This window comes from Drosophila pseudoobscura, chromosome 2, assembly GCF_009870125.1.
Source record: "Drosophila pseudoobscura strain MV-25-SWS-2005 chromosome 2, UCI_Dpse_MV25, whole genome shotgun sequence".
Classification (NCBI taxonomy): Eukaryota; Metazoa; Arthropoda; class Insecta; order Diptera; family Drosophilidae; genus Drosophila; species Drosophila pseudoobscura.
Window position 1 is genome coordinate 15,124,805 of NC_046679.1, and position 25,761 is coordinate 15,150,565.

The window sequence follows — 25,761 nt, forward strand, 5'->3', positions numbered from 1 at the left end:
TCTCTGTTTACAGTTTCCACGTGTTTATCATGTGTAGTTGGGTCGTAAAACGATTGCTCTGATCGAAAATTCACTTGACTTGAAGTACAATCCAATTGCTATTCAAGCGCATAAATCACTAATTATGACTGGCGGGCATTGGCGAAAAGTTACGCATAATTTAACATTTGTTTGCATTCGCGCAAGCAAATTCCGACACAATCAAATATTTATCAACTGTTTCAATACTTTGAACTAGCCGATACAGCCAAAACCAACGCCACCACCGCCACCACCACCGCAACCAAATTTCAATTAAAAACCAAAACCCCACGCCATTCTCTCTCTAAACTTCTCAAAATCCCTGGCCAACCATGCTCCCCAGTTGGTGCCGCAATATACCAAGTTAATCAGGCATTAAATTGGCTTATTGCATATGGATGGTGCCCGGACTGGTGTTCAAATATATGTTGACAGAAATGAAAATGCAAATTCTAATTTACGCATTTGATGCCAAAATAAATTTCATTTTGCAGTCGGATTTGTGGCTTCTGGCGTTTAGGAATTTCGTTCTTCACAAAAAAAATCAGAAAATAAAGTGAAAATATTTTTATATAATTATTGTAAATATTTTACACTTCATTTAATTATTTACACGCATTTGGGAAGATCTTTTTATACAAAAAAAAAAAATAAAAATAAAAACAATCGCCGAGTTTCAATTAAAGCAACAAACAAAATTATGAAGAGGAGTAATTTGCATTCCAAATCGTATAATTCAATTATGGGCATTAATGCAAATGATTATGCATTATTCAAACCGTTTTTCACATTTTTTGTGTGCCTTTGTTTTTTTGTCATTCCTTGAAATAATAAATTGTAAACGGTTGTGGAGCATTTAATTTATGGTGATTGCTAATTGTGACATTAATTGCAATTTTATGAATGTCCATTCAACTCTGGCCGCAAAAACCAACCGAAAAGTAGAGGCAAAGACAAAGGACATTGACAACGTTGCGTATTCGCCATGTGGCCTAAAACAGAAAATGCTCGGCACGATGTTACATACACCCTTGCAGAGGCTATTATAATTTAGGTAAGACGCTTATAGCACATAAATGGCTGACCTACTAATCTGGACATACCAGAGGCGAAGTAAGGAAATAAAATAGGCAATACTTTAATATAAATTTATACAACTTTGGAAAACAATTCCAAATCCGATTTCCATGTCAAAATTTAGTCAAAATTTCATTGCAAGGGTATCTAGACTTCGGCCAAGTCACAGAGAGCTATCGTTCATTTTTACACTCTAAGTGAAAATGACTTTCCGTGCGACGAGCAAAACAATGCCGTCCGTGCAATGCTGCTCGACACTCATCTGGCTGTCGCACCTAAGTGCAGTTAAGTGCTGTGTATGTATAGGTGTGTGGGAGTGTAAGAGTGTGTTGCTCTGTAAGAGTGTGTTGAGCATGTGTGTGTCGCGCATTTTAATGTGCCTCCCCCAGTGGCAGGTCCTGCCTGGTTTGCCTTGCCGTCGATTTCAATTGTTTTCGATTTCGCCTTGTGCCCGACGCTCCCTTTTTTTCGTTTTTGTTTTTGTTCTACCATTTAGTTGGTTGTAGTTGTTGTAGCTGTTACTCGCATTGTTGGACTGGCTGTCGTTGTTCAAATTGTCATTTGAGTGCAGTTGTTGTACACACATTGCTGACAATGCCAAAAAGTACAGACAGAGAGGGCGGCAGGAAGAACGTGATCCATAAAAAAGCATGCACCCGGCCCCAGACCAAGAGCTTTCAATGTGTTTGTCTTTCAACACCATCAAAGTTCTTGCTTCGATTTCCATTTATTCAAATGAAACACATGCACATTCTCCAGCTGGCTGACAGATTTCGGTCGTAGCTATTATTTATGCCCTCTTAAACAATTTTAAAAGGTCTAAGGAAACCGCCAGCACTTAGCCTATGGCCGAGGCCGAGGCTATAAATTTGATCTATCAGGCATGCCGGCATGTGTTGAAAGGGCCAATAAGCTGTGAAGTGAGAAGAGATGCTAAAAGCGGCGATAAATTTGATGGTCACAGAACACGGTGATTACAGACTTGTAGCGGCGATTGACGATTGCCTGGGCGATCCCACAAAGATTTAGTTGCACCTTGCCACAAAGTGTCCAAGAAATATGAGCGATAAAGACATCACAGAGAAAGTAAAATAAATTGTACATAAAATGTATGCATGGAATATCTGTGGAGGATTTTGGGCTCGTTTTGTAGATATTCCATTCCAGTTTTTGGCTTTGGCTTTGGCAGGGAAAACAAGCCAAACGAAATGGAGAGCCGTTTTGGGCCATATGCCAAAAACGGTGTCTGTCTGTCGGACTGACTGACTGACTGCCTCTTTCCCTGGTTCTGTCTCCGTGTCATTGTAGTGTTTCGTTTGACGATGGGTCTCCCTCTCCGTCTGTCCGTCCGCCCATCCGACTGGATGACGGGCTGTCTATTCCACTCGGACGGTCACATGCATTTTCTGATGCCTTGGCCGAGAGCTAAAGTAGGAAATGGATGGGAAAATGGTGAGTAGTGGATGGCTACATTTGCATCTGTGTGTGCCCATTAGGCATTCGGGGTGGTTCCATATATTTCGTTTATTTTTCTCCAAGTGATATATCTTTGAGTGCATGACTAAAACTGCAGCTGCCTTGTGGAATCTATCTCCGCACCGATGTCGATGGCGGTGTCTCTGAACTGGTGTGTGTTCCAGTATCGGTGTGTGCACTCACTTTGTTACAACAAATTATGTGCCGGCTGCGCAGGACTATACTCGTACTCGTACTCGTACTAGTACTCGCACGAGTACTTTACATTTATGTGCATATGGAATTATTGATCTGGCCGCCAGCCAAACTGCGGCATTAGAATTGCATTTCGACATGAATCACAGAGAAAGAGCGAGAGAGAGCCAGCGTGAGGAGCCAGAGGCCTTTGCCAAAATATTAAATAGAAATCAAATTAATTTGTTGCAACCATCATCATTATCATCATAATCATCATCATAGCAATCCCGTTGACCTAACTTGTTGACCTCAGCTAGGATTGGCGCCCAACACAATGGTGGTCTGCAGGCCATTGGATTGGGGCTACCTGCCTGTTAGCACGTTTGCAGATTGCGCCGCTGTCCATCACGGACTTGAAGCCTGCAAACCGACCTGGCTGGGACTTGTGCCATTCCCAATGCAGCCACAAATGGAAATTTGCGAAATTATTTCAAGTTGAATGGCCATAGACGCCGCAGTCGACATCCATTGAGGCCGCATAATAGATGTTTGCTTAGCTGAAATTCTTGTTTGCCCTGCTCATGCATTTCTATGAGCTCTTCGAGTGTGAAAAGTGTTTGGGTTCGAGTTCGGTATTCGGATTGCGGGCTGCAGGCTGCGGCCTGCGGGCTGCGGGCTGCTTCTCTTGTGGGGAAGGACTGGGAGCTGGGTTCAAGGGTACTCGAGAAACGAAACGAAACCAAAAATGCGTAAATTGAAATTGAGAGATTCCATCAAATTCACAGCCGTTCATTGCTTTTGAAATGAGCTACAATGTTCGTTACTTTTTAAAGAAAAATATACCCACGCATCGGGAAATTGGGGTTAGTGGATCGGGACTGAGGTATTACCAAACCGAAGCAAATCTAACGCCTGTAATGCTGATACGAGCCATGTCCATAGCCCATGGGTGTGCTGCCCATGGCACGTTCGGTAGCCTTCTCGATGCTCGCATAAACGCACCTGTAACAGCACACGTAGGCCAAACATCACTTGAACAGGATGCGCCTGAAGGCGCGCCGGAAGTCCTTGTTGAAGATGGTGTAAATGGCCGGATTGAGGGCCGAGTTCATGTAGCCCAGCCAGAAAGCGATGGCGAACGCTGACTCGGGGATGTTGCAGTGGCTACTACAGGCCGGCACCAGGATGTACAAGAAGAAGAAGGGCAGCCAGCAGGCAATGAAGCTGCCCATGATCAGGCCCAGGATGAGTGTGGCCCGCTTCTCCTTCTTGCGGGCGATCCGTCGCTTCTCCTTTTCGGGATCCCGCGGCTTCGGCGTCTTGGGAATGGCTGGCTCAAGCTCGGCCTTGACCACCTGCTGCTGCTGCTGGTTTTTGGCTACCGCCGCGGCAGAAGGGGTGGGACTTTTGGCTGACGCCGCGGCGGCAGCGGCCTTCGATTCGTTGCGCCGCTGCTGGTTCGATTTGCGTCCAAAGATCGGCTGGCAAAGGCGAAACTTGAGCGGCTTGACCACGGCACAGCGACTGACTACGCCCGAGTCCGAGCTGGAAGGATCGAATTCACTCACCATGTCCGTGTCAACGCCCACGGATAGCGCTCGACAGCGTCCGCCGATCGGCGACACTCTCAGCTCGTTGCTGGACGTCACTGTAGTCCCCAATGCGGCTCCACTGGCCCCGCCCACGCCGCCGCCCGCGTTGTTGGCAGCCTCCACACTTCCATTGTTGTTGTTGAGGGCGTTGATGGAGTTGTTGCTGCCCATGGACGGGGGCACGGGCACATTGAGGCCAACGCGGCCCGTGGCTATGGTGCTGACCTGAAGCGTCTCCTTCGGCGAGCTGGGGGAGCATAGCTGGCCAGCTGACACGGTGACCGCATTCGCATTCGCGCCACAATTGGGATTGGCCGAGTAGGCGAGCACTGTCTGTGCTGCAACAGCCTCCAGCTCCCCCGCCTCGGAGGTGGATATGTCCGAGGCCAGGTCCATGGTTACCGTTGGTATTTGCATCGGCAGCGTGGCACTGTTCGGTGGTGTCTCAATGGTGGCTATCTGTCGCTGCTGGTGCAGCTGCAGCGCGGAGGCGGCGCTGGAGGATGGCATCGGTATTGTTCCTTTCTTGTTGGCGGTGGTGAAGCTCGTTACCTGAGGGTAGTTTCGGAACGAATAGAGGGAAACAATAATTAGGCTATCTCACACAAACACATATCATATCTCAAGGTAGTTCAATCCCAAGCTTGGCTTCTACCTTCTGGACCCCCCATTTGCCCCCGTTAAGGCATTGCAAATTGGGTTTCAGATTCACGTTCGCACTCGCATCTGCATGCGACCGAAACGGGGACAGATGCAGATACAGATGGCCAAACACTTGCAACAACAGTTTTCCATTTCGAAAATCCCGTTTAAGGCAACTGGCGGGACTGACGGGAGAGACGGGTCAGTGCGCGCGGTTTACAAAAACACGGGTGGGATCTGTTGCTGGGGGCCTGTCGGGGCTGTGAGTGTCTGCTGCAATGGAGGGGGCTGGCTGTGCATATTCAATGCGCGAAAAGCAGCAACAATTACCAAGGGCAATTAACAAAGACACAGACAGCGTCCAAACTGAACACGAGAATAAACGGGTACGAATGCTAGAGTCGACTGTTGGCGACTAAGCGATACCCCATAATCGGAGTATATTGTCCCCCATCTTCTGTATAAAAAACGCATTGAGGATCTGTATTCAAGGTCAAAGAACTGTCGGGAATACCCTCACATTGTATAAGTACAGCGCATTACAATGCACAGAATAAAGCGTAATGTCAGCATACATATGTGAGTGACTGTGCACCACTTTGTCCCTCCCTGTTTACACCGTCGCTCTTTCTCTCTCTCTCTGTGTGTCTCCGTTAATCGCTCGTTTGGGCCGCTGCTCATGCATTTGTTTGCATGAAATGGCTGGCAAGTGTCGTTCATATAGCCAGTCCTGGCCAGTTCCTGTTTTCCGCACTTTTCTTTCCATGTGTTCTGTCTGTCTGTGTGTGTATCTGTGTGTGTTCCGTCCGTTCAGTTAATTGAAAATGCAAATTGTGTATGAATTGGACGGTGGACTGGCAATGGACTCGCACCATCGCTGCCATTGCAGGTAATTGACGCAGTCCACGTCGATCATTAGAGACTTTTCACTCCATCAGTGGATTAGGTGGCGTTTCGATAATTTTCAACAAAAGCTGCGCTAAAACACGACAAAGGAGAGGCACACACCCAGGTACCTAGACCAAGGGAAAGAGAGAGAGAGAGAGAGAGAGAGAGAAAGTCAGCAGAAGCCATTCAATAGAATGGCCCTGTTTGCTGCAGACGTGGCCAACAGCTGCAGCGGCCAAAATTGCAACGTTGGCACACAATCCGCAACCCAAGCCAACCAAACCGAAATCCCCCACGTATCCTCCAAGTTGTTGATGGAAAATTGAGGCAAAGCATGTGTGTGTGTGTGTGCTCTCAATTTGGAGTTTCCTGGTAATGCACAATTACTTTAAGCAGGTGAAAGGTGGGCAAATATTGAGCATACGCCGCATATGCCACCGCGATTCGCCCGACCGAAGGGAGAGCAATGGAAATTACATTTGCTCAGTGAAATGTAAAAATGTTCCATCCCCTACATTTCGCATGAAGGACATTTTGTGGGCAAACGCATTAGTACCTCCGATATGGCATTCCCTCAAATGGGCTTGCATCAAAGTTCATTAGGAACCCACACCCAAGGACTGAGGGTCAGTCCGCACCGAATTCTATGAACATGGAGTGGAAACACAATAGCGGGGTACACACTCACCTGTTCGTTGTTTGTTTTGCGCGGATGCTTTTTGATGCCTCGCCGCGCCCGCGCCTTGGCGGCAAAGTAAATTCGTATGTACACAAAGACCATGATGCAGCTGGGGATATAGAAGGAGCCCAGGGCCGAGTACAGCACATAGCCGATGTCCTCGCTCAACTGGAATAGATATGGATAATGTTTAAGGAGATTATTAGTTGGGGAATTGAGCAGAATGATTTAATACAAGTGTAATTTTCTCTGCCTTGGCTTATTCCCTTTGCTCCAGCTTATGGCACACATTACTCGTTCCCGTGCTCTTTACAAAGTTAACTCAACTATCGGTGGCTAGATTAAATTTGATGCACAACCGCCGCCATCCTCTTTCTCTCTATCTCTGCTTGACTTTTTATCCTCTTACCTATTCAGAAGCTGAATATGCTTTGGGCCATTTTTTCGGGCTGATAGTGGGGGGGCCGTTGAGTGCATTAGGCTGATTTACTGGAAAATACATTTTCACTGGCGAAAAATGCCTTTGTCTGCTGCTGTCTTCCCCATCACTGAGCATTTACGTGAAAAATGCAAAAGAGCATGAAATTTCATAAGACTAAATGAAGTAAGAGTATTAGATTTCCAGCCACAAAAGAGCCTCCACCTGCCAACGCCCAAAATTTTTACTGGGAAATATTAAGGGAGAATTATGTACCACATTTTGTGGCACTTGCATTTCGTTTATTTAAAGCTGGCGGAATTAAAACGCTTATAGTGGCCGCTGTTGCTGCTGGCTGTTGCTCTCACTTTACAAAAATTATGCAAATTAAGTGTTTTGGATGAAAGGCATAGAATAAAAAGAAAGGAAGGCTAAATTCGGGTGTGCCGAAGATTCAGATACCCTTGTAGTATGTAGAGTGATATAGTGATGATCCCATTTTGATTAAATGATTCGACTCTAATCCTGTCTGTGGCAAGTCTATTCAAACTTTCAGTAAGATATGTTATAAACTGGCTCGTTGCTCGTAGCCATTGAATGACTATCAAAAAAGTATGTCTTCGATGGTCGGAAGTCTTTCATTTTCCTACAAAAATCTGCTCGGAATCATAGCACCCTCGGCAAGGGTACAGAAAGTGCACTTGAAGTGAATGGCAGCCAAGAGGCGGATCGGTAGAAGGAGCAGCAGCAGCAGCAGCAGCAGCAGGAGCAGGAGCAGGGCATGGCCTTTTGAGTCCCGCTTTGTTGCAGTTGTTGTTCGTGTTGTTCGCCGGCGAGTGGCGTGCATAATGAAAAGCCTTTGTCCCGCTCTTGTTGCTGGTGTCCTGGCTGCTGCTGCAGCTATACATAGCTCAGACGACCCCTCAGTCCTTCCCCAAGCCACGCATAACTCTCGGCGAAGGGCCCTCCTTTGTTTAAGCCACCTCAGTAGATGGGTTTGGAAGTGGAGTGGAGTAGAGTGGTATGGAGGGTACGGGGCTATGGAGTGCCCTGTGCCTGTGCCTTTGCCGGGCATCAGCTGGCCACAACTTGAGCTCCTGCTTGCCGCTTGGTTGCAGGCAACAGAGCAAAGAAATCGACAGGCGATTTATAAAAATTGTGAAAAAAGGAGTCTGGTCACAAACGAAATTTATTTAAGTTTTAAGCTGCTTACAACCCTCATACTCGTACGAGTACTGGTGCTCCTCCCACACACTCTTACACACACACAAATTGAATTTCAGCAGAGCTAACAGTAAATAAGAGCACATAGTTGCACTCGCATGTGGCAGGGGCAGAGCCAGCTTAAGTGCAGCCCAGTTTATCATAAGCCGCAGGCGAAGTTGCAGCAGGCGCAGGGGCAGGGGCAGGGGCAGGGATACAGGACAGGCTGAGCTAGACAACTTTATCCTGCTGCCAAAGCAGAAAATAAATTTCCCTCCGATGCTGCTGCTGTTGCTGCTGCAGCTCCTCCGGGACGGACTCAGGACTCAGTTGCGGCAACAAAATAAGCATAAAGTATTAAGCGTTGAGTATAATGTTGCCGAAATATACATCAAGTGGCAGGTTGAGACGAGCTTGGAGAAGCCACCAACAGCTACTTAAGCAGGATTCTTGAATGCTGACGTCGCTGTCTGTCTCTGCCTCTGCTTCTGCCTGGCTGTCTCGGTTTTCAACTTATTGCCTGCCTGCCACACAGGCAAACGAGAAGCTGCAGTTGCACCAACTCGGTTAGTGTTTTTGTTGTTGTTTTTGTTTTTGTTGCTGCTTCGGTTATGGTTACGGTTGCTGTTGCTTTTGCAGGAGCAGCAGCAGTAGCGTAACAAATCGTCTCATCATTTACGGTTTACTGTTGATATATTGACAGCATTTGTCAGCAAAACGAAGTGAAATCGCTTCCCCACCAGAAGTGAGAGCCGGTTGCATTAAAGCCAAAACTGAAGCTGAAGCTGAAGCTGGGGGCAGAAGTTGGCCAAAAACTTTCTGTGTAGGCCCAAAAGTTACGCACACACGTACCTCGGCCCGGGAAACACCTGTAGCAACAACGTGCCAACTTTTCCACACTGATAATGATGTCGGGCCAGGGGGCGGAGGACAAACTCGTATATTTTATTAACGTATTTGAACAAAGCTCTTAAACTGACATTTGTACCAGAGAAAAAACTAAGCTGGCTGTCACTGGCCCGGGGCTATACACCTGCTTTGGGGCCAGGAGCGTGCCATTGGGGCCGGAAACTACTGGACGAACAAATAAATTGTCAACTGTGTGCGTGACGTTAACTTTTTCTCAACGGATTTAATGTAATTGAAAGCTACATTTTGCTGCTGCATTTGGCCTGTCCTACCGGTGCCTGTAGCCTGTTTTCCGTTTGCCGTTTTCCTGGCTAACTCATTTACCTACTGCCAATCGTCTCTAGGCATCTCTGATGCTGCTTGCATACGATACGTGTTCTACCGACGCTCTTTTCGTACTGGTTTCATCGAATTCCGTTACACCAAAATTCCTGCAAAAAATACTATTTCACCAGCATTCAGCAAGATCTTAAAAATGTCCCAAAACTGTATAAAAATAAAAATGATATTCCTTGTTTTGTCCAAAGAATTGTCTAATGGATGAACCCGATTTTAATAGCAATGGATTTTCTTAAGCGATTTGAATTGCTTGTCGGTGAAAAAGATATAGTGCTTTTCCGCTGTGCTATAGCCATCCTTTGAGCCATCCCTCAATCCGTCCCCTCATCCGTCTATCCACAAGCTGCATTTGTGCTAATTTGCAGATTTTCAAATTGCAGAGGGCGCTTTTGTTTATTGAAAAGTTTTTTGCAAGCGTACACCGAAGAAAAGCGAGAAAAGCGGGGAGAAGAGCGAAGGAAAGAATACGATGCGAAAAAGAAAAATAATTATTCTGCAATTTTTAATTAAATGGCAATGGTAATTGTTGTTGCTGCCGCTCCTGGGTCCTGGGTCCAGGGTCCTGCATCAAGGAACTTAAGCTGACGGAAACAAAAACTCATTATGCGCCACCAAATTCGTTAGGAGGAGAGTGGCAACAGGAGCAGGAGCAAGTGTTGATGATGACAAGTGCCCGAGAAGGATGATAGAGAAAAACCAGGGAAAACAGAGCAAAATGAGAGAAAAACAGAGGAACAGAGGGTTGATGAAAGGGCTGGATGAGCATGGGCCCGGAGCACACTCCGAGTGGAAATTTATTGAAATGTAAACATGGAAAAGCAAGCAGAAATGAGCGTAATTAAAAATATTAAAGTCCGCTCGGCTGCCACGTGCCGTTTGAGTGCGAATGATATTTGAAGATAAACAACTTACAGGTAAATCAACTGGCCGCAAGACCCAGTGGAGTTTATGGCCACCAACTGCTGCCAGCCATCGCAAATAATACGAAATGAAGTAAAATAGTGAAGAAATTCCGTTGTCAACACAAAAGAATTTCAATCCGAATAGCGCGGCATTGCACAAAGTTTGCACGCAGAAAAAAATGTGGAATAAAAATGGGTCTGAACAAAAAGTCGAGCCAGAGCCAAGTACGGAAATGTACAAATAGAGAGTGTGTGTATTTGTACATATACTACATATACTACATATACAAATGCACACATACATACATATAAGAAAAGCGTTCTTTTCCCTGGACACCAAGAGCTGGAGGAGGAGCTGCTGTCATCATCAGCATTATTGTCCTGGTTGGGTGTTTGTTGCTGCTCCAGCAAGTTTTTCCAACAGCAATAAGCCAAGTCTTGACGTTGGACTGCAGGGACTGCAGCGAGGACTGCAGCGGAGCCTGCGGGGACTACAAAGGACCAGGGGACTACAGGACTACCCATTCGGACACGCCAAGGACAAGAACGCACTGAGACAATCAATAAATCTAAAGTGCAACTACAGGCGAAGACGCCTTTTTGACCCTCGTTTTGTTCCCTTTTGACAGTGTTGTCAATACTTGAAGGGGTCGGTCCAATATACCGCCACAGACGGCTCCTCTGGTGTCTCTCGTCGCTGCCTTCTGAAGCAGCAGCCATTTTGTACAGTTTGCATAGCCAATTTGCATGGCAGTAGCGGTAGTATTTCTTTGCCTTCAACTCCGTCTTTAACATCCGCTTGGTTCTCTTGCACTTCACTTGACTGCATTCCGCATTGGCATTTCCCATTTTCCATTTCCCATTGCTTTTCCTTATTTTCTATTAGTCATCGCCCGCTGACTTTATTTGCCTTTGCCTTTGCCTTTGCCATTGCCGTTGCCTTTTCGCATTTCCACAAATTAACGCTTGCCCGCACATGCCATAAATGTAAATCAAGTGATTTCTTATTTTTCTTCTTCGAGGAGGATATAAGGGCTCCATCCAGCCATTCATTCATCTCCTCGCGCCATTTAGCCCGGGACAATGACAATGTCCACCAAGAGCCACTGACCGCGAATTTTGTAACAATTAAAAACGAGAGACAATGAGATATTCACGAATCCCCGGATATTCTTTTCGGCTCTGCACTGTACAAAATGGTATATTTTTAGAAAAAAAATACAAACATTCGTTAGTTAATTAAATTACGAAATGTATTCTCTTCTATTCTATTATATATTTTTTATATTCTCTTTTTTGTTGAGTTTATTGTACCCTCCAAATGAAGTGAAAATAGATGCGATCCGATCCCCTTTGTGTTGTGGCTTTGGGGTAAAATAACGAAAGAATTATTTGCATTTCAATTTGTTTAATAAATTCGATGGCAAAAATCTACCAGACGCCCCTCGCGGGCCTGTTAAGCCAGCAGCATGGCTTATTTGTTATTACCGCTTAATTGCGGCTAACGGCATGCTTCATTAAATTGCAATTTTTCAGGCTCTCCAGCCATGCGCTGAGCCCTGGAAATGCAGCTCAGCCACGGTCCACGGACTCCACTAAAAAAATAGGCAACAAATACGAGTACAAGGAAAAAACTGCGGACGGAATTATGCTGGAGGCTTTTTAATTGCTGCGGCCAGTTTTATGGTTTTATTATTTGATTTCATGGATTCTCAGCCAGGACAGGGATAGGGATAGGGATAGGAGCAGGAGATGGAGTCACAATAACAATGGTCAGGCTCAAGCCCCGCAGTCGGAGGTCCTTCCCGGGATGGATGCCTGGCTATGCGCGGTATATCCGCTGCGAAACGACCATTTTATTATGCGGCCTGATATTTTTAATGGCAACCACTTTATGCTGATTGCCAGCCGTTCCCAGCCGGTTCGGCTTAATATTATCGTAAAAATAAAATATCAACAAAAGGGCCCGCCCAACAACTGTTGCTCTATGGTTGTTCCTGTTGTTGCAAAAGGGCAGCCGCGCCGAGCCGTAGATTCGTTGTTGTTTTTATGAATCCTCGGCTGCGGAAATTACTTGTTGACACGCAGACAGCCCCCGACGCATACCGGGTGTACGGGTTCGGGGCCTTACCTGACCTGGTCTACGCCGATTTGTTTTCTCAGTTTGCCGCCTTGGTAAATTTCCAGTCGTTTTCCACTGTTTCATACCCTTAAAAGGAGGTATTCTAATTCCGCTGGGATGTTTGTTATGCAAAATACAGATGAATAGTATCAATATGCATGAGTCTATGAGGTTTGAGATCTGCAGATAGTATCTAGTGAAATTTTGTTTATTCTTGCAAATGTTATCGCAATGAAATTTAAAACATACAAAAAAGTAGCACTTATATTATAACTATTATTATTGGAATCATTGGAATCGTTGGGGTGTGGATTTGAAGACATCTTCGATGATTCAGTCAGAAACAGGTGGTTTGAGTTTTAAAAATGAACATTAATCAACAGTTAAATTTGACTTTGAATGAACTGAGTCTTGACTTATTATTCTAAACTCTATTATATCGACTGACAAGGACACCATTTATCATTCAACTCTTCTACTATTCTCATACTATTCCAAATACTATTCCATACTATTCCAAATGGTATACAAATAGATTTCGAGCAGTAAGGGTATATAGACTTCGACGTGCCAAAGTTGGTGCAGTATTTTTTTGCAGCCCGCCTGAAATTGTGACTGATGTTGGCCGTTAGATGACTGTAATTATGCAACACGATTTGACTTGCGTTTTATTTGATTACCGGTTGCGTTGCGGGCTCATTGTGTGGCCGGACCAGGCCTGACCGCCCAACAACCAGGCCCCTCCCCTTTGATGACTCTATCCACCAGGCCGATAGGGGCGTGGAGTGCCCCGTTTAGCTATTGATTTTGTGTCATTGGTTATAGTCTTCCGAAGAACAAATGAGTTGTGTAATTAATACGGGCTTTTGTCTTGTTACGAGAATAATGGCAGGCACATAAATAGCACAATAAGCCGATGTCATGCTGGATCGGAACAGGATGTAGCGTAAAATAGCAGAAAATTAATTTTCATTTGTGGCTGGGGGGTTTCTCTGTGCCAAGGGGCTAAGGGTGTCTGCCTGCGTGTGTGTGGGAGCGCGTGTGTGTGTGGCAGGGGAAAGGCCTAAATGTATGCTAATATTATGCCTTTAACCACAATGTCGCATGCATTGTTAATCATTTGCAGTTGCCGGTTGTAACAAATTGTTGCCAAACGGTTGTTTGGGACTCCGCAAACTTGTACACAAGTGGCACGACGACCAGAACCAGAACCAGACCCAGAAACAGAACCAGGCTCAGGCCCAAAGTGGCAACGGTCTCGTTAATTTTAACAGTAAATTAAATACATGCCTTCTAGGACTGAGCCGCAAAGCAGAGACCAGCACCAACACCGGCACCGGCCGGAAGCTGCCACTGAACCGTGCTTCAAGCCGAAACAGGCAGTTTGGCATAGGACAGAGCCATACGAATAGCTGTCCGTAATTCGAGTGTCTATGTATGTATTAATGTTTGTGCTTGTTCCTGTGCTTGTGTTTGTGAGTGAGTGAGCCCGGCAGGCCAATTGCGACCTTAAAATGATATATGCAAGAGCAGTATCACTGAGGGAAAAACCCCAGACCCTAGTGTAAAGTTTTAGAATTATGTCCTATGAGGTATTTAACAGAATATAGAATGCTTTGTGGAAGACCAAAAACTATTTCTATTCATGGTCAGTACCAGCGGCCTGAAGACTAAATGACCTTCAGATAAGAGGATTATAAAGTTGTTCGTAATTTTTAATATCACCTTTTTCAGAGCCAACAGTCAAAGCTCCGAGTGCTAAAAGGGGTTCTCAGTAGGAATATCGAAATAATTAAGAATATTAAAAAGAATATATAATAACAGCAACTTAGCATGAAACTTTGTTCGTAAACAAAGCCCTACTTTAAAATAACATTACAAAATGCAAGTTCCTTAGTTAATTATATCTGTTTTGCTGAATTTAACTCTGCTATTACAGACTATTTATATACGTTTAACTTTTGTTTCGCTCTGTTGGATTAAATACTTGTGCATACCGTATGATAATTGTTCTTTTCCAGGAGTTTTGAAAAACTGCACACTTTAGATGCATCCCTTAAGGTCTTTACAATCTTATAAGCCCATAACTTAGGAAGAGCTCTCATGATCCTATTTTTGTAAAGGTAGATACATATCACATACTAACTTTACCCGAAATTAAAATATTGTCTGTGTATTAAAACGTGTCATAGTTTTTATATATTATATGTATTTTGTTGTCTTAAGGATTGACTTGATTTCAAAGACGTTTTTAGTATTGTTTTGGTCCTGCACTCAAACCTCGATCAAATGCCATCTACAACGTATTTATGCTCAATGGCTGACCAAATTTCCAACCGGCCTGAACGATTGGGCAAAAATAATTACTGTGTTTTGCCTGCCGAGCAAATCTTGCTCGTACTGGTTTGTCCTGGCACGCACACACTTGTGGCAGCAGGCGACACGCAGCAGCAACAGCAACAACCGGAACTACAACAAGAATGTTGCACAAATTTTAACGCTTAATGGTTATTGACACACAAACAGACCAACAGAGAAGAGAGGGATTGGGGCTGGAGGGCAGTGGAGTGTAGGTGGACCTACCCGCAAGGATAGGAATGGGACAACTGCTGCAGCTGCCATGGACAAGTTGCCGTATGGCACAGGATAGGAGATGGGACCCACAAAAGGAGTGGGACTCGACCGCAACCCCATGACCAGGACCAGGCCGCACGGCCAGAACGATAACAAGCACAAACTACAAGAACGCCTGGCACTCAACAAGCAAAACAGTTTTCCACATATCACGCAATTTTCATTCGTGTTGTTGTTTCTGTTCTTTGGGGTTGTTTGTTTCCCCCGTTTGCTGTCTCCCGATCTATAGGGAGGGACTACAGCTGTTATTTATGGTTTTAAATACTTATAAAAATGTGCTGGCATGTGTGCGTGCTGCAGGCATTATTGCATTTCAATGCGCCAACTATGCGTATACGCAATAAAGCAACTTCGTCGTAGTCTCTCTAGCCTCGTTCTATATCCATGTACCATGTAGAAATGCAGAAAATAAATGAATTACATTAGAAAATATTGATTTTAGTCCTCGGTTTTTGCAAAACTGATGTGTCACGATTCTATATTCACCAACGAATTTTGCGAAAAACTGGGAATGTTTTGTAAATACGAGTATGTAAATTTGTTCCACATTGAAAAAATACCCCTGCAATCAAACGATTTTAGTATGTTTTTTTTGCATTATTTTGGTTTTCAATATTTTACCGCGGGGAACTGTGGACCCATGTCGACTAACCGCTCCAATAAACAAATAAAAAAAAAATACTATTATGTTAAATTGGTAATGACTATTCTCATTCCCATGCAAACAAACAGATGCCAACAATGAAAATTTTACCATGCCGTATTGTGAATAAATTATTGTGTTAAACCTCAGATTTTTTGCAGCTTAAAAAGCAAAGAAAGATATTCAAGAGCAAATTGAAGACAAGTGCAATTGCAAAACATTTGTTCCACTTCTACTTGATTAATATCCGCTTGATTTAAGTTTTAAATCATCCCATAAGCTTAATTTCATTGTTTCCATTTGGCTGATTCTGCCAGTGTCCAGATTGGTCAGCATTTACGACCGCTAACAGCATCAGTATTGGCAGTATTCATTTTCATTATCCAACCGCGGGGCAGGCAACGTCTGCTGGTGTCTGTCTGCCGTTCTGGATCTGTGTTCGAGTGCAATTTCATTAATGGCTAATTAATTGCAACTTTATTTCGTGGTCTGTTGACGCTGCCAACCATTTTGTAGTGCAACAAAATGTGTTCAATGCACGCAAGCCAAAATGAGGCAGCTGCCACAAGTCAGACACGAAGGCAGGAAGCGGCCGACGCCTCCGCCGCCCCTTCGTTTTGTTATGTAAAATTCCGGTAATAATTTTGTTTTAATTTTCATTAATTTTTAAGCATTGCTCTTTTACACGAGCAGAAGCAGGAGCAGGAGCAGGAGGTGGAGCAGGCGCATGAGCACGCGCGCTCGAAAATGCATATTCAGTGCATTGGCTGACTGAGAGGCACTTAATATTAAACGATTGCACAAGGGGCCTCCTCCTCTCATGGTGTGCTTTTCCGACATGGGTGTGCGTGTTTTAAAATCGTTAAACATTTTCACATACACACAAATACACACACACATGCCCACCTATACAGGCGAACTAAAGCTACAACTAATTAGAGCACTAATTAGCGTTATTAAAATACGACAACGACGTCATCAGCATCGGCGGTAAGGCAATAGAAATGAGTGTGCCACAAGGGTAGACAGTGCCACACACACAGCGAGGAGCTGCGGGACCGTGGCAGCTGTCAGCTGGCTGCCTTGACTCCGTCTCCGTCTGCCTTTGCCTTTGCCTGGGAAGCTGCCCATTAAAAGCACATTTAAGATGTTTACAAACGTGCTCTAAGACACTGCACACACCAACACCTCCCTCGTACACCCCCACTGACACTGATACAGAAACATCGCTACACGCATTCGCTGTCAGTTTTTGCACGGGCGAAACTAGAACGATGGAAGCCGCGGAAGCAACAACTGCTTCGAGGCGGAAACGGAAGTGTGCCAGCAGAAAAGTGAGAAGGTGCGTGGGAGACAGGGGTGGAGTATAGAATAAGCATACGTAGGGCGGCAAGAGATGGCCTCTAATTTGGCCCGTACTCCAGACTTCATTTTACAACAGACATTACCACCAAAAAACTGGTGAAAAATAATGCGTGAGGACGTAATTTAGGCGTGTCGAATGCTATATACCCTCTCATCTCAACTGGAATCTTTTAAGGTCTGCCTTTGTCAGAGCCTTTCTATCAGCGCCTACAATATTCGAGCCAGATCGGTTTTAAGTCGGACAGTACATTTTTAAGAAAAAAAAAATGAAAATGTGTGTACACCCCCATAAGGATACAAAAGCGAATCACAACGCATTTGATTGGCCCAAAATGAGGGCCAATTCGCCAGGCGGAATAGGGAGTCGGAGGCCCTGGCTAAAACTTTACTTTAATTGACAGCAAAAAGCAATTTGCCTCATTACAAGCAACACGAGCGTAATTAAATGCTACCCTGGGGCAGGCAGCAGCTCTGCGACCCCGGATTAAATCGTCAGCCACCAGACACCATTTTTCGTTCCATTTTTCGTACCATTTTCCACAGCTCCCTTTGCCAGCACACATTAGACGGAAAAGCTTTAAATTTCCCAATGCTTTGACCGACAAAGGGTCCAGAGCGGACGGCAGATAGCAGACAACAGCAGACGACATGCGATTTAGTTTCTTATTTGACACTTTTCCGCAAAGCTTTTCCTTCGCTGTGTTTTTTCCTTGTTCTTCCGTGTCGGGGCAGAGAGGAAACGTTCGGCATCTGTCGACGTCGGCTGCAGCTATGGCAAATGTCATTTAAAGGACAATAATGGCGGTCGTTGTTGCCGCTTAAGTCAAGCGAAAAGTTCTATCTTTTTTTGTCCCCTTTTGCGCCTGGCGCCGCATTTAAAGTCGAGTTAAAGTTCAAGTTACTGTGACAATGTGCGTCAGCTGTGGATCTTGGCATCGATTTACTCAAAATGTGACATAATTATTGCTCTCTTAGCACACGCAAGCACTCGCACACACACACAAAGACATACACAGATTTATAGAGAAAGTGGATGGCGGATACGGAAGCTGAGACTTAAGCGGATCTTTGTATGTGTGTGTGTGCGTGTGCGTCCCCAAAGTGCCCCGCTGAACAAGTGCCATGGCTCCGAGGCGTCATCTTCCTGCTTGGTTTCTACTTTAGTTTATGGCAGTCTTGGTCCTGTGTCCCGACTGGGGACGAGAGGTCCGGCGATTTATGTGCGGGGTGTGGCTGGTCAGGAAGTTTTCATTAATTGTACTCGCATGTCAGCAGAAAAAAAAACAAAAGCCAGTGCCCACCCTCTGGCGGCATCTAATTTAATCAAGAGATGAGGAAACTTTAAGGCATCTTCAGGCAGCAGGCTCAGCAGAAAGTTTTGTAAGGGGGGGCGGCCATGAGTAAATATTGAAATCTACAACCTCTGACCCGCATGACAGACAAACAACAGGGATAACAATGCCCCGCATACAAATTTGTGGGCGTTGCTGAAGAGATTTGTAAACAATATTTTGTGGCATACATTTGGGACAGCCGCCGCAGCCGCTTTAGACGCAGGGGAGAAGAGAAAGCTGCTGCTTTTTGCTCTATATATTGGCATCTTCTGTGGCATCTTCTGCTCTGCGGCTCATCTCGATTTCGGTTTCGGTTACAGACGTTGCCTACTTTCCAGGGGACGGCTATTTGGTGTTCTTTTTATTGGGCCTGCTGTGTGTGTGTGTCTGGTCTGAAGTATTTGGTTTATTGTTGCTCGTTTGTTTGGCTTTCTCCCTGGCTGAACTTGCTTTGCCTTGCTGCCAGAAGGAAGAGCGGAATCAGAAGGTTTAGCAGGTTTAGCGGCTTTAAGCAGAATATCTTTGCGAAGCGTATAATGTGAAAAATGAGCAAATGAGATTAAAAGTTTCGCTGGCTGCTAGAGGCTCCTCTTTATGGACTGACAGGTCCAGTCACACAAACGCCTCAGGAAGAGCCTGATGTGGTCTGGTCTGGTCTGGTCAGTTGGCTGACACTTCAAAAATGCAATCAAGCGTAAGCATAAATATTTATGGTACACATTTTTTCGGCTCCAATCAATTTTGCATTAGGCAGAAAATTTCAAAGGAAAAAGCAAACATATTTACAGAGACACTACCGATGAAAATCAGAGCAAATGTTTCGACATAATTTCACAAATACAAAGGCCGAACCAGAGCAAAAAACAGCGACAGCAATGCGTTCCGCCAGCACTGAAATTTATTACGAAAATTTCGAAACGTATGGCCAGAAGATACTTTACTGCTGTTGGCCATGGCCAGAGTTGGGTGCCGACTGCGGCCCCAGACTGGGGACTAGGTCCTGGGTTTTATTTTCTTGGTGCCTGGCACACTCGTGATTGCTTTGCAGTTTTATAAATGTATCTGCCCTGGGTGGATGGGGATCCCTTCTGCTGGATCTTAGTCCTACGCCCCCCCGTCCTATGCGTAGCTATGTCTGATCATAAAATCAATATGCGCATACTAAAATTTTATTTCTTTACAATTTGTGTACGAATTTGTGCACTCCTACTCCTCCACCGCCTCATGGGTTACGATTTTCCGCGCGTTGCTTTGTTTTTCCTTCTGCCTCTGATTCTGCCTTTTCCTTGGTCTTTTGTTGTTTTGTAGTCCATTTAATTCGTGCCATAAAGGACCTGACGGGCAGGGTGCACATGCTTTGTCCATTTTCGGGCGATGTGGATGTCGCTGTGGATGTGGATGTGGAAATGGAAAACGTTGTTTTGACATATTTTTCCCGTTTATGTGTCCCCTGGCTGATCCGCTGGGTGTTGCTCGCTTTTTTATTACGAGTTTGCCTTGCTTTGGTCCTACACGTCGCTGCTGGCATTGGCATTCCCACACGGCATATGCTTGATAATTGCTTTGGCATTTGGCAACGCCTTTGACACGGTAAATGACTGGCGAGTATTTGCTCCACTGGCTTCGGTTTCCTAAATGTGTTTGCCCAGCCATCGTGAGGGTGTGGGGCAGAAAGGGAAGAGGGGATGGGTTCCTTGTAAGCCACTCCATTATGTCGTTTAAGGCATTCAATACAAATTGGTAATATCTCATTTATTCCCATTTTGGTCGTGTCTGTCTTACTCATACATACTCGTACTCGTACGTCTGCCCGCACTTCGGTCATTGCTGAATGGCTATGTAGTAGAGACGATGAGATTGTATGTATGTGTTGGCCGCAAAGTCCTTGGGCGTATGTATGTGGGTGCTGACCACGTACGCAAACAAACAAACAACAGAACAAACCGAAAAGAGACAGACGCCGACACCGACACTCGTTCAGCGTCGGGGCGATTGTGAGTGACCAAATGTCAAATATACAACAGTACACACTTATTTCATTTCCAGATTTATGGCGGGAATTGGAAGTGTCCATCCATCCATCCCAGTCGGTGTCCCCGTCCCCCGTCCCCCTTCCTGTCCCTGTCTCTGTCTCTGGCACAATGACAGCAATTTCCGCTGACAGTCGTTGAAGCCAAGAGTCAGCCAAGAGACGGTATCATCTTTTCTTCTCCAGCCATGTCCTGTCCCTGCTATTCTTCTCTATCTCCTCTCCATTCTTTTTTTAGCATACCCTCTTGTTCTTGGCTGTTGGTTCTGCTTTGGTTGGTTCACGGTTCAGCTTCAGTTGCACTCGCGCAAAATGTCAAGGAGATGTGGGGAATGCTGCTGCATTTTCCGTGTGATTGCTTGCCACAATCCATGGGGGGAACTCTCCTAGGGCAAACAAGACGGTGAATCTGAACCGCTCTCTGTCTCGCTGACAAACACGGACAAAAGCCAGGGCCACATACGTACAGTGTACATAAGTAATATTCTCGTCCCGGGTATGTGACACGAGTCCTATCGACAGATCCGTCTTTATGCTTTCATCAATTCCCCCAAAAGAGTTCTCCTCTCCGTGTCCGTATTTGTGGCTTCCATTACTCGTCCGGCGCGGCGTATGGATTCCACGCACGTATTCCCGCTCGCTGTTTATGTCCGTGTAAAGAGTTTAACATGTGCTTGCCTGCTCCTGTCCTGCCACAACGGATATTTCGTTTCATGCGGCATCACGTACACAATATTGTATAACTACAATTGGAATATATCTCTCTGTTCTGTCCAGCAGCTAAATAATTGAAATGTTTGTGGCTGCTGCGAGATTCAAATTCTTGTGTTGACGATTTTGTAATTACTAGACGTTGGAGCCCGGCCAGGACGTTGTTGGAACAAACAGAATCCCCCGTACTTAAATCCTTTAGGCCCATTGGCTTTGCATGCCGGCGCCCCGTTAGCCCCCATTGGCCCACGCTGAAAGTGTCATAAAATGTGTCCATAAATAAAATCGACTCACTGACCAACGGACTGGCTGGCTCGTCATTAAGCGCGTGCGTGTTGCCGGCTTATAACTACTGCCATTTGGCTTACACGGAAATGAGCCCGGGCGGGGCTCGGACTCCGGCTTATGTGCCATCAGCAGGGGGGCGGGGAGAACTTAATTTCCAGGCCAGATGAGCGACTGCGGACTGATTAGAGTGGTTTCACTGAGCCATGTGAATAAATAACCACACCAACAAAGGGAAAAGAAAATGTTAAGAGAATTGAGGTTGCTGGCATTTGCCGTAGGCAAAAGTCAAATTGAAACTCGGTTTTGGTTCTGGTTCCGGTATACACACACAAGCACAACGATAAATTATGATCACAGCTAAACTTTATGGCACACAAATACATACATATATACATATAGAGCTCTATAGAGGCAGAAACACTCAGACACATGTGGCCGGTTGAATATTTTATGCTGAAACCCTAACCGCAGGACCGCCAGGCCCGACACCGACCCTGCCCCAAAACTCCAGCTAAAATCTCATGAAGTGAACATAAAACATGCAAATTAAAAGGTCCAAACACGTCGTCGTCCTGCGAGCGAGCTCTAGTTGCTGCACCACACATACACTCACACACTCATACACGCATACACTCACACACTCACACAACTAATTTACACAAAAACAATACAATTTGCGAACCCTTGTTTCATTTCCGTTGCCCCACACCCCCACCCCGTGGGCAATCCCCAGCTGTCCTAACCATCCCAACGATTCCTTCCACTTTCTGGTTGCTGTAACCTTATTTCCAGTTTGCTTAGCTCACAGCCAAATGGCGCCACCTAGACATTTATAACCTGCTTCTATCTCTTTCTGCTACCAGTCATCCGTCTCTTTCGCTCACACTCTTGCGATCTCTGTCGTACACATGCGTGCCTGCGTGGCCACATTGTAAATCTTACTGTCAGAACAGAGACCCAGAGACCCAGACACTGGGGCCACTTCATTTGGAGTGTAGGGCGAATGCCGGAGAATCTCCTTTGGCATATTTTTCACGCGCCCCACACACATACACATACACATACAAAAGCACACACACACACCCTCTCGCAACACAGTCCCATCCACATACACACAGAGCGACAATCAATGCTAACAATTTATGCTAAAAGTCATTCATGTTGGGCGTCCTGTATGCTTAGGTATATGCTTCTTATACTCTAGCAAAGGGTATTTTTATTTTTGCAACCCAAAATATTAAAAAATATGAACGACAGTAAGTAATGCTATTGAGTGGCATAACTATTGAAACGATCGGCCGAAGAACAAGTCTTTCCCAGTAAGGGTATTCAACAATTCGGATCACGTGGGTAGTAATCTTCTTTAATGTACTTCTTTAGCTTTCACTCGGGCTTTGACTTTTCTTTTTTTCTTCTTATAAGCCCCACTAATTTCTGGGATAGTTCTAGAGGCATATGTGTGTGTGTGTGTGTGTGTGGGCTCTCTCTTAATTACATTGCCTTTTTGTGACCTTTGCTGCTAGCTAAGTGATAAAAACCAAAAAGAGACATCCGTAGGAGCCTAAAGATTGAGTAGAGTAAGAAGTTAAGTGGAAATTATTTTAATCAAATAATGCAGAGGAAAAGCAACAGTTCCTCCCTCCCGCGCGGCCCCATGCCCTTTTTGAGTGTGTCATACAAAAATTCCCCATTCGCAGTGCTGTTGCCATTTGGTTTCTGGCCTCAAAAAGTGGCCAAACTAATTTATTTGATTCATTTGAATGCAGATTGTGTTTTCTGATTACAAAGCCACACACAGACACACAGCACTCCCCGCTTCTTATATGTGGACTACTGTGGAAAGCATTTTCCCCGTTTTAAATGTTTGCTTTTCATTTGAGGTCCCATGCATAAATCTCTGTTATTAGTGTATTTATATTCGCCCGACATTTTCACGCACCCTCGAGCAACTTCATTTCGTTTCTGTTGCTGCTGGCTGTTGGCTGTTGGCTGTAATGGGTGAGCATTTGTGTGCCGTTTGGTACACACACTTTCCTAGCCGACTGTAAGCTCTGCTAATGGGCCACCTCCTCCCTTCAATCAGCCAACCCAAAAAGTGTACACTTGAAAATCCTTTGAGAATGGCTGGATGGCTGGATGGCTGGCTCTCAAAATGAAATTAATGACTTAAAAGCTTTTTTGCGGTACCCGTCACTCAAAATACAATCAAAGCGCAACATCGACGGCGGTGGCATCCACATCCACGACAATAAAGGCACCAACAATATGCTGCCAAAAATGCTGAGCTGTAATTTGCGAACGCCATTTAAAGTCGTTCAAAAAGTTTGGAACGATCAAAATGTTTTTACCACCTGACTGGCTGGCTGGCTGCCTGGCCTACACTTCACCCAGGTGACACAACAAAAATCTCCAGAGCTCACTCACCTGCAACAAAGAGGGGGAGTTTGTGGCAAGTTCATGCAAAAGAATTAAGTAACTGTAAATGCAATAAACGACCAGACCCAAGAACCGCAGACCCCAGCCCCAGTACTCCTCGGCGCATAGCAAAGGATACCAACTCTTCAGCAACTTCCAACCCCTCTCCAAGAACATTCCCACCCAAGCTGAACCGGGAAACGGGGGGAGTCGAAGTTTTTATGGGTTGACAGTCAACCACGCAGCCGCCCAGCAATAAATTCCGAGGCGAACGCTTAACGTGCAACATATTCCGGCAGCAACATCAGCAGCAGTTAAGTTCCCCCTAAGAGGCTCCCGTCCCCCCTTTCGGAAAATAAATGAGCATTTTGCACCGTGGGGTTTTGTGGAGCCATTTTTCCTCGAACCTCGACCCTCGCAGAAGGGAGAGATCACCGCGCACAACACCTAGAATAACAATGGCAAATTGTAACGCCATTAGCTGCGGGAAAATTGGGAAACGCAACAAATCGAACCCGGAACGGTTGGCTGGAAAGGGAACTGGCGACTGGGAACTAGGAGCTGGGAGCTGGGAAAAGCTGAGAAAACTTCTAGGCCGCACTCCTGCCTGCGGGTGACATTAAATCAACTGCAAAATGTCTGCGAAATGTGATGCGATGCGATGCTCTGCTCCTGGCTGAGTGATAAAGTGCGCGCTGTCAAGGGGGAGAATCCAGGGAAAAAGGAGCACCTGGGGGTGGGCTGTGGCTGTTGCCCCGGAAATTGTGTGGAACAGCAACACGTAGCACTTCTATTCATTTCGTCCTGCCCCAGCTCGGATGCTCATCTTTTCAGCATGGCGTGCAGTCTGTGCATAAATCATGTTTTCCATCTTCATATTCCAGCATATACCCCGATAGAAAAGGAAAACGTTTATGGGGAAATATAATTTTATACGAGCATATGTAGTTTACGTTTTAATATTTTTTCTCTAGTGCTTCAACCGACTCAGATTTACTTATCCACTCGCCTCTCGCAGACATTAAGGTTTGTCGGTCTTTAGGTCTGTCGGTAGGTCGGGAGACAGGGCTCCAGCACATTCCGTATAAATTAAATTAAACACAAATAAAAGTTAACCCACACGCGTACTCCTCTTTCATCAAGCCATGAGGTAGCAATTAATTTAATAAATCAACATAAAACTTTTGCCTCCTTCTTCGTAGCATTTTTTTCTTCTTCTGATGCCATTATTCCGGACTGGCTGTGTCAACTTAGGCGGCCATTAGGCGCAAGCTTAACCCATCAGTGCCAAAGTTAAAGAGCTATCGATTGGCCCGCCAGCTCTGTGTTCCCCGGTCTCTGTTCTGGGCTTTTGTTTACGAGTATTTGTATACCCTGGCAGAAGAGTATAATGATTTCCCTGCGAGAGAACGGAACAGCCAGTTCGACGTAGATCAACGCAGGATACAGCAGGTCTTGCAAGTTTCATCGATAGTAATAATAGTTGATCTCCAAGATTGGACTGAGTGCCGGTTACTTGTAGTCTTGAGACCATGACATCCTAGTACATCGAATAGCTGTTAAGGGGTATCTATGGCTTCGAGATGTATTTTTAATATTTTTCTTTCATTCATTCCTCTCCAGCTGGGAAACAGCTACCAACTTTACCCATAGCAGAATTCTTTAAGTTTAATTACAACATTTGCAGACAAGCAATGGGCTGAGATGGCCTAAAAAATGGTGAGGTTGGGGATGTTGGGGATGGAAGGGATGGCAGGGATGGCTCGGATGGTTTGGGGGACTGTGCTAGAAAAAGTGCTGCCACTTGGGCTCAAAACCTTGTTTGACAACTGAAGGAAAGGCCAATGGGCAGGGGATGGGATGCAGACCCGGCGAGACAAGCCGGCAGGACAGGATT

At 45.3% G+C, this 25,761-nt stretch overlaps 1 protein-coding gene across 2 annotated transcripts in view; it reads right to left on the minus strand.

The window, feature by feature from the left end:
- Positions 1-1,399: 1,399 nt before the first annotated feature.
- Positions 1,400-25,761, minus strand: part of Octalpha2R (alpha2-adrenergic-like octopamine receptor) — a 43,340-nt gene continuing 18,978 nt past the window's right edge. Inside the window, exons 2-4 of one of the 2 annotated variants that reach the window (XM_033385523.1) lie at positions 6,562-6,720; positions 4,320-4,895; positions 3,780-4,232 (exon numbers count right to left, since the gene is read on the minus strand). In XM_033385523.1, coding sequence (XP_033241414.1) covers positions 3,780-4,232; positions 4,320-4,895; positions 6,562-6,720 — 1,188 coding nt within the window. Of the gene's footprint in view, positions 4,896-6,561; positions 6,721-25,761 lie in introns of both variants that reach the window. The other variant, XM_001358821.4, reaches the window with a different exon arrangement.